Here is an 18,715-nt window from a genome sequence, read left to right on the forward strand (position 1 = left end):
ATCCGTTTCAAGACTCAGATCAAACCATGAGCAAGACTTTATAAATATCTAATGAACAGATTTAACAACTTCTGAGAAAAATCTGATGATTTAAAATGTAGAAAATTGTCCAGTTTCAGATGAACTGACAAAATTTTAATGATGTTCTATTTGCCGTGGTCAGAGCCAAGCAGGCTCCTCCCCAGCTCTGAGCTCCTTGGTGACTCTGACCACATGCAGCATCAGGCCCAGAGTTCAGTCTGGCTTCAAGGGCAGCCCCTCCACCAGCTGGATCCTTCTCTGTTTCTCTAGCAGCCACACCCCTAAGTACTTGTGATTCTTTGCCATTTTATGTTCAAAGTGTTTCTCTTTTGTTTCATATAGTGTTGCCCTACTTGACATGCCCAGTCTTTGGGAGGTTTGTTTGCTTCTTTTCCACTTGACTGTCAGTCAATACTTCAAGGGTCACTTTCTCTGGGAGCCTTCCTTGACACCCAAGACAGCCTTGAACGCTCTTCTATTATTCATTCAATTGCCGTGTAGAGTTGCAATGTCACTGTTGATTTGGGTGTGTTTCCCCCACTCATTTCTATGCCTTCTGAAGGCAGGAATTGTCATTTTATACATCTCTGTATTCACAGTGCATAGATATATATTCTCAAAAGAAAGGAGCTGCAGTTGGAGATGTGGGCTAAGTCTCATGCATCCCAAGAGGCCCCCCGCCTCCAGACCAGGGCCTTCCCTGCTATTCCCGGGTCTGAACAGATGTTCACAAACTGGAACGTTGCCCAGCAGTGAAAATGCCACACAACCAGAGCAAAAGCAGCAACAGGGAGGAGATGTGTAGAATGATTCCATTTCAAAACAGGCGATGCAAAATTGGACTGTTTAGAGGTGCCTATGTATGGATAAAAACCACAAATGAGATCGAGGAAATGATGGTCCTAAGGCCAGAATGGTGATTACCATAGGGTGTGTGTGTGTGTGTGTGTGTGTGTGTGTGTGTATGTGTGTGTGTAGAGTGCAGCTGGGAAGGGACACAGGGGCTTCTAGAAGGCTGAAACTGTTCCATTTTGATCTGTATGGCAATTACTTGGCATGTGCCTAGTCTGATTTGTTATGATGTATATGTATTAGTTTCCTATTGCTGCTACTACAAGTTGCCATAAACACAGTGGTTTATCATATAAATTTATTATCCTAAAGTTCTGGATGTCAGAAGTCCAAAGTGGGTCTCGCTAAGCTAAAATCAAGGTATTGTCAGGGCTGTCTTTCTAGATGCTTTGAGGGAAAAAATCCATTTTCTTGTTTTTTCCAGTTACTACAGGCTAAATTCCTCACCGCTTCCTTCTTCAAAGTCAGAAACAGCTTGTTGAGATTTTCTGACATAACATCACAAGGGCGTTGTGATGGATACTTAAGGACTCTCAAATATCCATTACATGGAGTATCCATTATATGATTATATGGAGTGACCCGCATGAACCAGGATAATCCCCTACCTTAAGTGCAGCTCATTAGTAACCTTAGTTCATCTGCTGCTATAATTCTTCTATGCCATGTAAAGTAACATATCCATAGTTACACATTCACAGGTTCTGAGCAATAGGACATGGGTGTTTTTAGGAGGCTCTCAACATATATTAAGAAAATTTCTGAATCTTTTTTATATTTAATGACACAAGGTTAAAAACTAAATTTTGGTATAGATATACAAAATTTTTACCCAACTGTGTAAAAGAATCACACTTTTTATTGAGCATTGTGAAATAACCTCCAAGTCATACTTAAAAAACAATGTTATAATAATGTAAAGTATGCTATCATTTATGTAAAACACTGCAGGGAGAAGCAAGCCTCTGAATTTGCTTCTGTATGCCATATATAAAAAAGCAAAAGGCAAAATGAAACAAAAGAAGGGAAGGAGGGTCTTTATTTGCCTAAGAAGTATTTCTTAGTGACTTAAGACCGGGTTTTGCCAACTCACTGAAGATAACAGTAAGGAATCATCACCAGCTCTTGAAAAGATACATAGAATTGCATGGAATTTACAGGAAAGATAATATGGAATTACTAGGCGAACAAAGCACTTTCTTGGCAATTGTATCTTTTAATAAACCACCAATGAAATAAAGAAAAATGTCATGCAGATGGAAAATTATACTATTCAGTTTACCCAGGATGTGAATTATGTGGCAGAATTCAGAATTGCAAAGGACACAATAGATGAACAGCACCAGTTGTGCAATGTTTGGAAACCTCCTGGAGAGCAGCCAACCCCCTGGAGTACAGCCAAGCTTGATGCCCCTGGGGAGCTGCAGATGGGAGGGAGGTCCTACCACCTGTGGCATGGGGGCCACTGGCACACTTCCAACTCGTGTCTAAACAGTGCTGTGCCAACATTTCCTCCAGATCCTTCAAGAAGTTGAATTGAGGGGATGCTGGTCTGAAGTGTGGGTGCGGACTTATGTCAATCCAGAAACTTCTAGTCTACTTTGCATTCACCCTGGAACTATCTTGAGAATCCTACATTAATGCTCAAGGAATAGGCAGAACTCAAACTAGGATTCATTTATTCATTTTTTCCAATTATTTGCTCATTTAATTGATTATCGCATAACTTCATGTTCTTGGTGGTAGCAATATAAGATATACTACACAATTCTAATATATAAATTTCAAAACCAGGAAAAACTATACTATTTTGCTTAAAGATTTGTACATTGGTGGTAAAACATTATATAAAAGCAAGAAAATGACTCTTTGTAAAACCAAAGGGGTTAGTTATATCCAGGAAGGTGAGGGAAACACCATCAGGAAGGGACGTATTCTGGGAGGGGGATGGTAGCACAGCCTCAGGTCAGGCAGCTTCCTTTCACATGTTCTTAGACGGCTGCCCCTTTCTATGCAGAGGAAAGTTACTACGTAGATATCATCAAAAACATGCAGGACATGGTACTGGCATAAAAAGAGATACCTAGACCCATGGTACAGAATAGAAGACACAGAGATAAACCCATACAGATACAGTCATCGGATCCTTGACAAACGTGCCAAAAACATCACTGGAGAAAAGAAAATCAGCCTTTTAAACAAAAGGGGCTGGGAAAACTGGTTATCCCTATGTAGAAGAATGAGACTAGATCCTTATCTCTCATGCTGCAAAAAGTCAACTCAAAATGTATCAAAGACAAAGAAATTAGACCAGAAACTATACAAGTTCTAGGAAAAAAAAATGTAGGGTCAATCCTCCAATATGTAGGCACAGGCAACAACTTTGTCAATAGGACCCTTAAAGCTCAGGGAAAATGCCAAGAGTTAATAAATGGATAGTATCAAATTAAAAAATCTTATGCACAGCAAAAGAAACAAGAGTGTGAAGAGAGAGCCTATAGAAGGGGAAAAATCTTTGCCAGCTACTTTTTGGACAGAAGATTAATATTCAGAATATCTTAAGAATACAAAAAACACCAAGAAAACAAGTAACCCAATTAATAAATGGGAAAATGAACTAAGTAGACATTTCTCAATGGAAGAAATACAAATGACCAACAAATACATGAAAAAATGTTCAACATTATTAGCAATTAGGGAAATGCAAATCAAGACTATACTGAGATTTCATTTCACTCCAGATCGAATGGCAGTCATCAAGAATACAAACAATAATAAATGCTAGAGAGAATGTGGGAAAAAGGAACAATTTTTCACTCTTGGTGAGAGTGTAAATTAGTACAACTTGCTATGAAAATCAGAATGGAGGTTCCTTGAAAGACTAGGGATGGAACTACCACACGACCCAGCTATATCACTCCTGGGTTTCTATACTAAAGAATTAAAGTCATCATACTACAGTGATATGTGCATACCCACCTAGGTACCCATCAATAAATGAATAGATAAAGAAAATGTGGCAAATATATACAATGGAGTTTTATTCAGACGTAAAAAGAATTAAATTATTTCATTTGCAGGAAAATGAATGGAACTTGAGACTATTATGTTTAAGTGAAATAAGTCAAACTCAGGTCAAGGGCGGTATGTTTTATCTGATATATTGAATACAGAAAAAAGTAAAAGGAAGGTGGCGGATAGGAATCTGGGGGAAGAAGAGGAGAGAGAAGGGGGAAATACTGGAGAATTACATTGGTCAAATTATATTGTTATATTGTGTGCATGTATGAATATATAATAAATCCCATCACTATGTACAACTATATGCACCAATCAAAATCTGGGAAAACATGCAGGATATGACAGAATAGTGGAATTTTGGCAATTGAAGGAACTTTAATGATTGTGCAGTCTTACTACTCAACCTCTAGATTTAAAACAACCACACACACATACTTTACTGAGAAACCTAGATGTAAGTATTATTGTATTACTTGTGAAATCAACCCCATTTTCTCACTCTTGTATATGAATTGACAACCATAGACCCGAAGGCATTAGGAGGAACCCCATAAATGCATGAAGGACAAACATAACTGACATTATGGATAGTCCACAGAACATACGACATTCTTTTTTATGATAAATTAGAGTGCAAGTTGTTATCCCCAGATCAATGAGGACGCATTGCATCCATAAAATAACAGTTAGTTATATAAAAGGAGCAAGAACAAAGGGTCTATAAAGTTAACAATATGACTGCAGAAATAAAAGATGACTAGGAAGTATGTCAGAAAAATGAGAGCTCAGTTTCTTGCAAAGCAATTGACAAATACTGAAGTTTAGCACTTGACACTGCTTCATCTGACTGTGGAGTAAAGAAAAAGAAAACCAGAAATATTCTAAGTTTTTGAGTAACATGAACTTGTAACTTTGCAAAAAATTCAAGATGCAGCTGACCACACATAGAAAATGGTAAGAAATCATGAATAGAACTCCAAAAATTATGGGATAGCATGAAAAGACCAAATTTAAGAAATATCAAGATAGAGGAAGGCTTGGAGATACAAACCAAAGGAATGAACAATCTATTCAATGAAATAAGATCAGAAAATTTCTCTAACTTGAAGAATGAAATGGAAAATCAAATACAAGAGGCTTACAAGACACAAAATGTACAAAATTACAACAGATCCACACCAAGGCACATTATAATGAAAGTACCCAGAAAACAAAATAAAAGTAGAATTGTAAACGCAGCAAGAGAAAAGTATCAGATTACATATAGGGGGAAACCAATTCGGATATCAGCAGATTTCTCAACCCCAGACCCTAAAAGCTAGAAGGGCCTGGAATAACCTATACCAAGCTCTAAAAGAAAATGGATGCCAACCAAGAATCTTATATCCAGCAAAACTAAGCTTCAGATTTGGTGATGAAATAAAAATATTCCATGATAAACAAGATTAAAAGAATTTACAAATAGAAAGCCTGCACTATAGAACATTCTCAGCAAAATATTCTATGAGGAGGAAATTGGAAAATAACAATGCAAGTCAGTAAAGGGAGGAACTACACTAAAGGAAAAGTTAATCAAAGGAGAAACCAAATCAAGTTAAAAAGCAAAAATAAGCCAAAATGACTAGGAATACAAATTATATCTCAATAATAACCCTGAATGTTAATGGCCTAACCTCATTAATCAAAAGACACAGACTGGCAGATTGGATTTTTAAAAAAGACCCAAAAATATGCTGTCACTAACCTCCCAGGAAAAGACACTCACAGACTGAAGGTGAAAGGTTGGGGAAAAACATATCACTCACATGGACTACATAAACAAGCAGGGGTTTCCATCCTCATATCAGACTAAGTGGACTTCGAACCAAAGTTAGTCAGAAGGGATAAAGAAGGACATTTTATACTGCTTCAGGGAATTAATACATCAACAAGACATAATAATTGTAAATATACATGCCCCAAACAATGGAGCATGTATGTACATCAAGCAAACCCTTCTCAATTTCAAGTATCAAATATACCACAACACAATAATAGTAGGTGACTTTAACACACCTATCTCATCATTGGATACATCTCCCAAACAAAAACTAAACAAAGAAACTACAGAACTAAATTATATAAGCAATGATTTAGATTTAACAAACATATATAGAGTATTTCATCCATCATCGAGCAAGTACACTTTCTTCTCAGCAGCACATGAATTCTTCACAAAAATAGACCCCACCTTAGGCCACAAAGAAACTCCCAACAAATACAAAAAATAGAACTACTACCCTACATTCTATTAGATCATAATGGAATGAAACTAGAAATCAATGAAAAAATAAAAAATAGAAGCTACTCCAACAACTGAAGACTAAATAATACACTATTGAATGATGCATGGATAGTAAAAGACATCAGGGAGGAGATAAAAAAAATCTTAGAAGTAAATGAGAACAATGATACAACATATCAAAATCTCTGGGACACTATGAAAGCAGTACTAAGAAGAAAATTCACTGCATTTCACTCATTCATTAAAAGAATAAAAAGTCAACAAATAAATGAGCTAACATTACTCCTCGAAGCCCTAGAAAAAGAAGAACAGATCAACACCAAAAGCAGTAGAAGGCAGGAAATAATTAAAATCAGAGCTGAAATCAATGAAATTAAACAAAAGAAACTGAAAAAATTGACAAAAGTTGGTTCTTCGAAAACATAAATAAAATTGATAAACCCTTGGCCACACTAACAAAGAGAAGGAGAAAGAAAACTCAAATTACTAAAATTCATGGTGAAAAAGGAAGTATCAAGATGGACACTATTTTAATACAAAAGAAAATTAGAAACTATTTTGAAAATCTGTACTCCAACAAAATAGAAAATCTCAAAGACATTGACAAATTTCTAGAGACATATGATCTATCCAAACCAAATCAGGAGGACATACATAATTTAAACAGATCAATTTCAAGAAATGAAATGAATAGAAGATGCCATCAAAAGCCTACCAACAAAGAAAAGCCCCAGACCAAACAGAGTTCTAAGAAGAACTAATACCAATATTCCTCAACGTATTCCATGAAATTGAAAAGGTGGGAACCCTTCCAAACTCATTCTATGAAGCTAGTATCACCCTGATACCAAAACCAGACAAAGATGCATCAAAGAAAGAAAACTTCAGACCGATATCCCTAATGATCATAGATACAACAATTCCTAACAAAATTCTGGCAAATCGCATACAAAAACATATTAAAAAGATAGTGCACCATGAACAAGTGGGATTCGTCCCTGGGATGCAAGGTTGGTTCAACATCCAGATATTGATAAATGTAATTCATTTACATCCTATCAACAGACATAAAGTTAAGCATCATACGATCATTTCAATAGATGCAGAAAAAGCATTTGATAAAATATAGCACCCCTACATGCTCAAAACACTAGAAAAACTAGGGATAGCAGGAACATATGTCAACCTTGTAAAGGCTGTCTATGCTAAGCCACAGCCAATATCATTATGCATAGAGGAAAACAAAAAACACTCCCTCTAAAATATGGAACAAGACAGGGATGCCCTCTTTCACCACTTCTATTCAACATTGTCCTTGAAACTCTAGCCAGAAAATTAGACAGATGAAAGAAATTAAAGGGATACAAATAGGAAAAGAAGAACTCAAACTATAACTATTTGCCAACATGATTCTATATTTAGAGGATGCAAAAAAATTCCACATGAAAACTTCTAGAACTAATAAATGAACTTAGCAAAATAGCAGGATATAAAGTCAACACCCATAAATGTAATGCATTTCTATACGTAAGTGATGAATCCTCTGAAAGAGAAATTAGGAAAAATACCCATTTGCAATAGCCTGAAAAAAAAAATACCTGGGAATCAATCTAACAAAAGAGGTGAAAGTCCTTTACAATGAAAATTACAGAACACTAAAGAAAGAAATTAAAGAAAACTTCAGAAGATGGAAAGATCTCCCATGTTCTTGGATAGGCAGAATTAATATTGTCAAAATGGCCATATTACCAAAAGCATTATACAGATTCAATGCAATTCCAATTAAAATTCCACTGACATTTGTCACAGAACTAGAAAAAGCAATCACAAAATTCATTTGGAAAAATAAGAGATCCAGAATAGCCAAGGGAATACTTAGCAAGAAGAGTGAAGCAGGAGGCATCACAATACCAGACCTCAAACTATCCTATAGAGCTATAGTAACAAAAAAGGCATGGTATTGGCACCAAAACAGGTACACCAAAGGTACAGAATAGAAGACACACAGACAAACCCATATAAGAACAGTTATCTCATACTAGACAAAGGTGCCGAAAACATACAATGGAACTTCTTCAACAAGTGGTGCTGGGAAAACTGGAAATCCATATGCAACAGAATGAAATTAAACCCCTATCTCTCACCCTGCACAAAACTCAACTCTAAATGGATCAAGGACCTAGGAATTAGACCAGAGACCCTGCTCCAAATAGAAGAAAAAGTAGGTCCAAATCTTTATCATGTTGGATTAGGAGCAGGCTGCCTGAACAAGACTCCTAAGCACAAGAAATAAAATTAAGAATCAATAAATGGGATGGATTCAAACTAAAATGCTTTTTCTCAGCAAAGGAAACAATTAATAATGTGAAAGGAGAGCCTACAGAGTGGGAAAAAATCTTTATCACACATACTTCAGATAGAGTACTAATCTCCAAGATTTATAAAGAACTCAAAAGGGCTGGGGTTATAGCTCAGTTGATAGAGTGCTTGCCTTGCAAGCACAAGGCCCTGGGTTCAATCCCGAGTACCGCAAAAAAAAAAAAAAAAAAAAAAAAAAAAACTTAACCGAAAAACCAAATAACTCAATCAATAAATAGGCTAAGTAACTGAGCAGACACTTTACAGAAGAAAAAACACAATTGATCAGAATGTGAAAAAAATGTTCAACATCACTAGTAATCAGAGAAATGCAAATCAAAATTAAGATTTCATTTCACTCCATTCAGAATAGCAATTATCATGAACACAGGCAACAATATGTGTCAGCAAGGATGTGGGGAAAAAGGTACACTCATACATTGCTGGTGTGAATGCAAATTGGTGTAACCTTCTGGAAGGCAGTATGGAGATTCCTTAGAAAACTTGGAATGGAACCACCATTTGATCCAGCCATCCCACTCCTCAGTTATACCCAAAGGACTTAAAATCACTTTGTATAGTGACACAGTCACTTGAATATTTATAACAGCTCAATTCACAATAGTTCAACTATGGAACCAACTTGGATATCTTTCAATAGATCAGTGGATACATAGATATGGAAACTGTGGTATATATACACAATGGAATATTACTCAGCCTTAAAGAAGAATAAAATTATGGAATTTGCAGGTAAATGGATGGAGTTGGAGAATATCATGCTAAGCAAGATAAGCTAATCCCCCAAAACCAAAGTCTGAATGTTTTCTCTGATAAGTGGATGCTGATACATAATGGTGGTGGGGGGGGTAAGGGAAGATTGGAGGAACTCTGGATTGGATGGAGGGGAATGAAAGGGGAAGGGAGGGCAGGGGTGTGGCAAAGACAATGGAATGAGACAGACATCATTATCCTGTGTACATGGACGCCTGCGCGAATGGTGTGAATCTACATCCTGTACAACCAGGGCTCCATTTGTGTACAATGAATTGAAATGCATTCTGCTGTCATGTATAACTAAATAGAACAAATTAAAAAAAATAAAAAATTATAAAAATTTAAAAAAAGGTTTGCAAATGCCATTGACTCCCATGTCAATGTCTGTTCCCTGATACTTATTTTTGTTATTCAGACTAGTCCAGTACGTTCATTTAAAGTCTCTCTCTTGTAGGAAAAAGGAATAATCATGTAGTTTAAATGTCCTACTTTTATTGAGGAAATAGTCAAGCTTTTTATTTCACATTTCCTCAGTGCAACCCAGAAATGCCAGCATGAACTCGCATAGGTATAAGGCAAACAAGGTGAAAACGCACAATAGTCTGGTCGAGAAGCATCAAGATGTTCCTTTATAGCCTGGTGCTGTTGCTATGTGGACATTATATAAACAGAAAGTAATCTGAGTGTGAGACCAACTACCACCATTTGTAGGTGAAGAAAAATCCAATTTCCTGCTATATTACCACTCTTTAGCAGTCATTCCATCATGCATATAAAAATCTTACTTCTAAAAATAAAGTATACTGGTTTAGGGTAAAAAAAAATTGCAAGATGCCCTGAAACTGTTATGGCATCACATTTTCTGCTCAAGACAGGCAGGGAAAGCCTCAACTGCAAAGAGAAAAAAACTCAAGTTGAAGAATAACATGGGTTTGTCGTCATTTGTCTAAAAGGGAAAATTGCCGGTGTGAATAAGCAAAGGGCAGCAATATACCAAAGGCACTCCTGAGGCTGGCGGAAGAAACTCCACCCCCGGACCACCCCACCCAAGAGCTGGCCGCAGGTCTGCTGGGACCCAGGAGGCTGCACTGCGGTGTCCTGCCGGCCCGGCGCTTCCTGACTAGGAAACATCAGCACTTCTCCAGGCGTCCTTTTAAAACAGCTCTGAGTCATATTTAATGTCACTTATCAGTAGCGTTTGGTGGTTAAGATCTTGTTCTGTGACGACAGATCTTTCAGGTCTAACCCTGGATGGTAAGTTTTTCTGAAGAATAAAATGATCTCATCTTGTAATTCTATCCCCCACCCTTATTGGACAAAGGGGAATGAAGGGAAGGGAGAAGGGATGGGAAGAGGAAAGACAGTGGAATGAACAAGACACAACTTTCCTATGTTTATGTATGAATATGCAACCAGTGAAACTCCATCCTAATTAGAATAAGTGATACTCCACGTATTTATAATATGTCAAAATACACTCTATTGTCATATATATCTAAAAGAACAAATAAAAAATAAATAATAACAGGAAAAAGAAATAGAAGGGAGACCAGATTAGAGGAAGGGGATTTGGGGAGGGAAGCGGGGAGAGAAAAGGGATGGTACCAGGGAACTAAATTAACCAAACTATATTATTATATTGAATGCATGTATGAATATATAACAAGGAATCCCACTATTATATACAATTACAATGCATCAATAAAAAATAAAAATGAAAAAATAAATGGAAGAAAAACTATTAAGGAAATAAAATAGAATTCCCAGAGCTGAAGTGACACGTGAGTCATCAGACTCCAATGGCTCAGAGAAAGTTGAGGAGGATGAACGAGAAAAACCTACTCCTGGTCAGGGCTCCATCACCTCTCAGTCCCCAAGTACAAAAAGAAAACTAAAAACATCCAAAGAGAAATTACAGGGCACCTAACAAAAATGAGAATTAGATGATATCTGTGCTTCTGAATATTTACGATAAAGGCAGCACAATGTCTTCAGTGTTCCAAGGAGAAATTGCTTTGGACTTAGGATTCTATAGTCAGCTGAACTCTCAGGCAAGTATGAAGACCAAAGTGGACACTCTCAGGAAACTGAGGATCAGTTCCTACTTCCGCACACCTTCCCCGAGGAAGTGAGTCGACCAGAGGGAGAATCAAAAGATATGATGGAACACACATATAAATAACTTGTTAAAATTCCCAGATAACCACTACTTGGGAGCTGTTGAATCTGAATTAGAATAAGAAGCTGGTAGGCTCCGAGAATAATGTCTCCAAAGAGAAGAGAATGAATTCTAAATTAGATAGGAGTAAAAAATAAATACATAAGGAATTAGAAGCCACAGGGGAAGAACCCAAAAGCTGTACAAAACAGCCAAGTGAATCATGAAGCAAACTACCATGAGGCATAATTATGAGCAACTGAAGGATTGCAGAGGAAGAGCATCTGCTGGATGCAGACCTCAGGCATATTCTTTGCGTAACAAAGGGTCAGAACTTTGGACTAACAGGATAAAAGGTAAACAGATAACTTGGCTCATCAGCGATGAAGATTTATGTAGAGCAAACAGAAAATGTAAGTACAGTATATGGAAGATAGAGCTATGGGTATTGATAATGATATTGTAAAGTGGAACAACTCACAGAAGTTGCTGGGAAAAGGGTAAGTGGAATAGTGGTGGGCAGGCTAGCCAATGTCCTTACACATCAAGAGATTCTACAAAGTTGAGGGAACACAAGATTTGGGTGTACGTATGTTATTTAAGGCTGCAAATAAAATTTATGAAGGAAAATATAATAAAAATAATTGGGTTGCCAGGGCTATGATGGGGGATCAGGCTGCCTGCAAAGGGGCCTGAAGGAACTTTATGGGGTGATGGAGATTTTATGTATCTTGAGTTTTTAAAAAAAAAAAAAAGTGGTTACATGACTGTTTGGATTTGTCAAAATTCACAGAACTGTACTCCAAGAAAGGGTGAATTTCACTGCATGTAGTTTATAACAATAAGCCAGGATAGACAGGAAAAGAGATAAATATATTAAATACTCATCTTTCATACTAGAGGTTAAAATGAAATAAGCCAGGTTAACAAATCGACAAATAGCACAAGAGCGAATAGAAACTGGCATCACAATAAATAGCTAAAGTGTTTCTTCTTAGAAGCGGTACTAGAGAAATAGCCCACTATCTAGCTTAATAATTTTACTCTCTACATATTTTACTTATTTATTGGTATTGGCACTTTTTAAAATTCTGAAACATTTTTGAAAGAAGAAACACCTTTGAAATACTTCCAGAGAAGTACAAAGAACTTTCCTACATCCTTTGCCCAATAATTTCCATCATAGCAAAGGGTCCAAGCCAGGATCGCATGTGCACCCAGTTGCTACCCTCGAAGCTTCCTCAGTCTAGAACAGTTCTTGCGTCCTTTCTTGACTTTCGTGTGGTTGGTATTTGTGAAGATTATAGGCTGGCCAATTCATTTCGTTCTTCAGTTTGGTTAGCATGAGGTTTCCTTTTGATCAAACCCAATGAGGTAGTTTGGTCCTAACATCATTGCGTTCTAGTGGGCTAATCCAAGAGATCGATGGGTTCTGTTACTGCTGGTGTTAACTAAGCCAGCATCTACCAGGGTCTTCATTGTGAAGTGAGTTTTCTCTACTCTGTCATTGGTAAGTATTTTGAGGGAAGATATTCTGAGCTCAACCCCACTTTCGCCCCCTATGTGAAGATCCACTGACGTGTTTTAATGAATTGGTCATTCACTGTGATGATTGCCAAATGGCACCTTGTAATTAGGTGGATCCCCGGGTTTCTATTCATTCAGGAGACTCTATTTATCTTGATTCTCGACTTGTTCCAGTGTCAGCAGTGGAGACCCTTTGCTGGTTTCTGTGTCATTTTGACATGTCCCCAACATTCTTTGAGCACTTCCTTACTTTCTGGCACAAGAGGATGTTCCAGGCTCACCTTGTCCTTTCCCTGTCTCAGTCCTGGAATCAGCCTGCTCCTTTTAGTGGAGAGTGGTACTTTGAAACCAAGCAACTTTTAGGACCAGTCAGTGGGCAGTGCTAGGACACATCTGTATGTATGAACATATGCAGATAGATGTGCTTACGTACAAACTTACTCTGTATCTAGCTAAGTTCACCAACAGCCTGACAAATCCACTTCCATCCCAAGAGCAAAGGATTTATCTTAGGCTCCTTTTTCATATTAGTATCTCCCTCTTCCCTGGCACCCATCATCCTCCATATATTCACTCTTTTGCTTAATTCTTCTGCATTTATCCAATTTACTGACGCCATCAGACTGCCACCCTACTTGTGTATTCTCCTTGTGGCCTTTGGCCTCTGCCAGACTGCCAACCCCTTGAAAAGGAGAAAATTATAACAAGGAACTATAAAATGAACAAAAAATTGTGAGACTTTGTCACAGGTAATAATCTTACTGCTCTAAACACCAAGGGGAAACCTAAATCCATGGGTTCTCTAGGCCCTTCTCCCACCATAGTTGTAAGGCACTTCAAAATCTGATCTCTTCTAGGAGGAAGTGAGCAGGGCACATCTTGAATCTAACACCCCTCCACAGATATTGTGCAGCTGCCCCACTTCATGCTTGGGGCACCTGGTAACCTTAATTTTCCACATAGAGGAAATCTGTACCTGAAATGTCACAATAAATGGTCTGTTGATAGAACTTGGCCTCTAGAGGGTTAAAGTACACAGTGATTTCAGCTGATGAGTTGGGCCAGACATCACCTTCCTGAAAAACATGAAAGAATCATTAACAAAAAAAAAAAAAGCACAATACAACAAAAGGTAAGCTAATATTGTTATGTTAGAATCCATGAATTTTTTTTTTTTTTGGTGGTGCTGGGGATTGAACCCAGGGCCTTGTGCACACTAGGCAAGCACTCTACCAACTGAGCTACATCCTCAGCCCCCTCCACGAAAACTTTTTATAAAACTTGTACTTGAGCACATGTTTTGATTTACATGCAGATAGTGAAATGACTACTAATGCCAGGCAAACTGACATGTCCCTCTCCTCCCAGTTACCCTTTGTGTGTCTTGAGAGCGCCTCAGGCCTGCTCCTCCCACGTTTCCAGCATGCAGCAGTCTTTACAGTCCCCACTCTGTACGTTAGGTCTCCACAAGTTACTCATCTTGTAACTGCAAGTTTATACCTCTTGACCAATAGCTCATATCCCCCAGCACCTGTCCCCTGGGAACCAACATTTTACTCACTTTTTCTATGAGTTCTGCATTTAAATTCCATATATAAGTGGGGTCATGCAGTTCAGTATTTGTCTTCTAAGTGTCTGTTTTATTTCACTAAATGTCCTCCAGGCTCATCCAAGTTGTTGCAAATGCCAGGATCCCCTTTTTAAGGCTGAGTAATATTCCATCGCATGCATGTATCACAGTTTCTTTATCTGATTATCTGTTCACAGGCACTAGGCTGCTTCCATAGCTTAGCTATTTGAATAGTCTGCAATGAACATGGGAGTGCACATGTCTCTTCAAGGTCCTGATTTCACTTCCTTTAGGGATACCCTCATAAGAAGAATTGTTGGAATATATGGCAGTTCTATTTTTAATTTTTGAGGAGACTCTATGCTGTTTTCCTTAATGACAATACCAATTTACATTCCACCAACAGCACGCAAGGGTTCAATTCCAGGAAATGTGTAGAAACTACTTTTGCAACAAATAGAAGAAAGCACTACTTTACCTAGCACATAGCAAATTTATACCATTTTTAAACTTATGAGGTGGTACAAGTGAGGAACAAGCCTCAAGGATAATTTCAGTGAGTCTATGAATACATAATGAGCTACTAAAGGAAATGAGGATGGATAGGGCATTTTCAAAATGTGTATATTCAGTGAACATTTTTGGTATCTGCCCCATATGTGCTCAGCCCCAGGGCTTCAAAGAAAAACAAACACAGCATGATGATAAATATGAACAAAATAGTTCATAATATATATGACAAGAGCTGTGCCCATAAAAATGAAGGGACCACAGAGAAGAAGTACCTGACTCCCTTGGTGGAGCATCACCTCCCTCTTTTGAGGTGACAGCAAAAGGAAAGAAGCACTCTTATTCTGCAAGAACAGAACAATAGCCCAAAGCAGAACAATGGCCAGAACACACCCTGCTTCTGACCCAGTATGATAAGCTCACTTTAGCTCGAACCATGCAAGAGTCATAATAAGGAAGCCAAGTTTCCATACTGTAATGCAACAGGCTGCATATCCGAATTTCCCTGTTAGGTATAATATGCTTAAAAAATTTTTGTACTGACTGTATAACCTGAGGACTCTTCATTAACTTCTGAGCACTGCAAAAGGAGATGTTCCTAGCACCTGCCTCCAACGGTTTCCCAAGGCCTGAGCAAGTCCTGCAGCCCAATGCTTTGCCCCACACTCAGTGCACAGTAAGAGAATCCATTCTCTTGCCATTATTCAGCCTCTTAGACTGAGATGGATTATTGAGAAATGGCGGAGATGTGTGTGTATGCTTTCCTATGGTTTTTATAAATAGGGCTGACTGAGCATAAGTGATAAACACATCCAAAATACTATAAACAGTTCCACTAGCTCAATAGAAAACCAAGGCAAGACGGGTTGAGAAATAATTAGGCTCCAGTTTCAGACAGTCTCTAGTGCATACTCTCTTTAGTCTGGCCATATGAACATATTTCTAAAATAAAGAGTTGAGAAGAAAGTGAAGTGGCTTAAAAGTCAGACATCAAACAAGAGGGGAAGACAGAAAACTAGAGCTGATGTGGGTTTATTTACGAGAGCAACCAGTTCAATCAGTGTATACTTCTCAGGCAGCATCGCTCCGACTTCAGAATGAGGAAGGACACAGAGGCTTTAAGAAGTGTTGTAGGACTGTGAAGGTCATATGGGTCTTGGGGGCTATTTCATCCCCAGATTGGTCCCAGAGAATGATAGTTCCCTGGGGTAGGTGCCGCTCTTGCCCCTAAACCAGAGGTGTTTGTTAGATATTTGTTGAGTCAACTGTACTGAGTTTGTACACTGTGTAGCTATTATCAAGCACATGCTCATCTCTGCAACATATTTCTGCTGTTTTCTTTTCTTCTGGAACTCTCAACATCATAAAATTTTAGAGCCAAAAGAGACCTTTTTGATTATATAAGGAATAGAGAAGTTTTAAGTACTTTCATATATTTAGGTATTTCACTGTGGTGCTTTTCTAAACCTTGAAGCAAGTGTCTTTTCCCTCCTGATAAATGCCAAATACTAGTCCCCTTTTGACCGGTGGAGTTTTAATGATATGGAGTGTGAGATACACTCACGGCTGGAACAGGCTGAGAGGTCAGACACAGAAGGTGGCTCATCCTCTCAGGCTGTCAACCAGTCAATGGAACATCAGTGGGTTTTCCATCTCAAAACTAATGAAGGCCTGGGTTCTTTCCTAATTCACAAGACTACTGTAAGCCTGGAGGGGACAGACTGTTCCATGGGGATGAAACTAAACTACTCCTACCCAAACTGACTGCCCAGAGGGCCAGGGGCCATCTTGGATCCTGAGAGAGCCCATGTTAGAAAGGTCTCACCAGAATAGAGTGAGGTAGCCCCCAGAAAGATACAGTGGAACTTAGATAAACTCAGTACATGTGAGCAAGTCATAGGCCTTGTGGTTGGGTGGGCCAGAACCCTTGCCAACCAACATCTGAGCAAGAGAATGTGTGGACAAGAAGGCAGCACGTTTCAGTTCTACCCAGCCATCATTAAAGGTGCATCAGAACTGGGGGTGCTGGCGAAATGACACACACACTCCAGACAGAAGAGGGAACTCTCCCTAGAGCCAGGGTACCCGTGTTCAGGTGGGGTCAGAGACAGGATCACCTGATGCAGAGGCTCCCTGGGGTCGGGAAGCCCTTATGCTTGGTGAGGGAAGGCCAGCACAAGGAAATCTGAGTCCACAGGGTTCAGACGGATTGAATGCAGCGGAAGGCTCAGTGCTTACCCAGGGCTGCAGCTGCTTTAGTATGCCTGAGGCGTCCACTAGCAACTTTCAGCCTTTTCTGAGCTTAAGAGATAATTAACTCAAGGACAAACAATATTTTAAAGCCCTCTCCTGGTACTGTGTATTAAGAGGTACTGTATATTAAGAGGGCTGTATGTATCTGTAAAAACAGAAGCATAGTCTGTTTCCTTTCTCAGAAGGATGCTGTTGATGTTAGGTCACTGGTAGGAGTTAGGAACACGTAGGGGGATACTTCTAGTTTTCAGTTGGGATTCAAATAAAGTTAAAGAACTTCTACCTCTTTAGAGCAAAAGTTCAATATTAAAAAGATAAAAACTCAACAGAGCATTTTCTAGCAAATGAGAGAACAAACCTTAGAAAAAAGGCAATAAGCCTAAAATGACCCGATATTTACTTATATGTCTTTGGAACATTGCACATTACTTCTCCAAGCCTGCTGAAATTAACTTCCCTGTCATTCATGTCTCTGGAAAAAATTTATTCCCTTATTGCTCAATTCTAAAGTTTCTGAAAATGAAAACGTTCAGAAATTTTCCTATAGGCTCTGACATCAACATCCTTCTTCCTGGTGCTAGGGAAGTTGCCGTCGCTCAGAGCCCCCACTGTCCTGCTCTCCTGCTGTGGCTGGCCCTTCTCCCACCACTGCCCACCTTCCTGCTACCAACCAGAGCCTGAGCGTGCAGGGCATAGTCTGTGGCTAGTTCCTTGGCGTCAAAAATAACTGTCAAAATGCCTCTCAGTTACGTTACCTTCCTTCTTGGTCTTTGTGTTTTGCTTTTCCCTCAGATTTTTAGTGAATCAAGGGATGGTGTTTTACTCACCAACCAAGTGACCCACTAGAAAGACTCAACTTTGAATTCTTAGACATAAAGCTAGTTTCCATTGTATGTTTTTTGCTCCAATATTGAATACCTCTAGATTTGGGACCTCATTTTTCCTTCTGAACGAGAACGATCAACTGTGTGGCTTGATGGCCACAAGTGAGACTTTCTGAAAGCTACCTATGAATATACAGCCACTGGATCATGAAAAGTGATAAATATGACCATGAGGAAAAAGTCTTTTAAAGGTAATGGTATTTAAAGAATTATATTGGCAATGATTCAAGGGGCTTGAAAAAACTCCTTAAAAAACTCTTAAATAAAAAGAATTCTTTAAAAAAATCATCTTCTTCCTTTCCTCCTTCTCTCCTTCCTTCCCTCCTTTCTTTCCCTTCTTCTCTTCTTTGAAGGATTTTTTCTTGAAAATGTTGCCAAATCAAAATCCAGAGTACAGAAACAGAGTGACATATGTATTTAATTTACTTGGTTTATGTGGAAAGCAATATGGCTCAAAGTTTACAATATGACCCAGTCCTACATTTATCAAATAAAATGCT

The 18,715-nt window shown here is 38.5% G+C and overlaps 1 protein-coding gene across 8 annotated transcripts in view; it reads right to left on the bottom strand.

The window, feature by feature from the left end:
• The window catches only part of HYDIN (HYDIN axonemal central pair apparatus protein), a 427,212-nt gene that overhangs the window by 280,334 nt on the left and 128,163 nt on the right, over positions 1-18,715 (bottom strand). For all 8 annotated transcript variants that reach the window (XM_079117080.1, XM_079117074.1, XM_079117076.1 and 5 more), the window contains exon 10: positions 13,975-14,074. In XM_079117080.1, coding sequence (XP_078973206.1) covers positions 13,975-14,074 — 100 coding nt within the window. The remainder of the gene's footprint in view (positions 1-13,974; positions 14,075-18,715) is intronic.

This window comes from Sciurus vulgaris (genome assembly GCF_902686455.1).
Source record: "Sciurus vulgaris genome assembly, chromosome: 17".
NCBI lineage: Eukaryota > Metazoa > Chordata > Mammalia > Rodentia > Sciuridae > Sciurus > Sciurus vulgaris.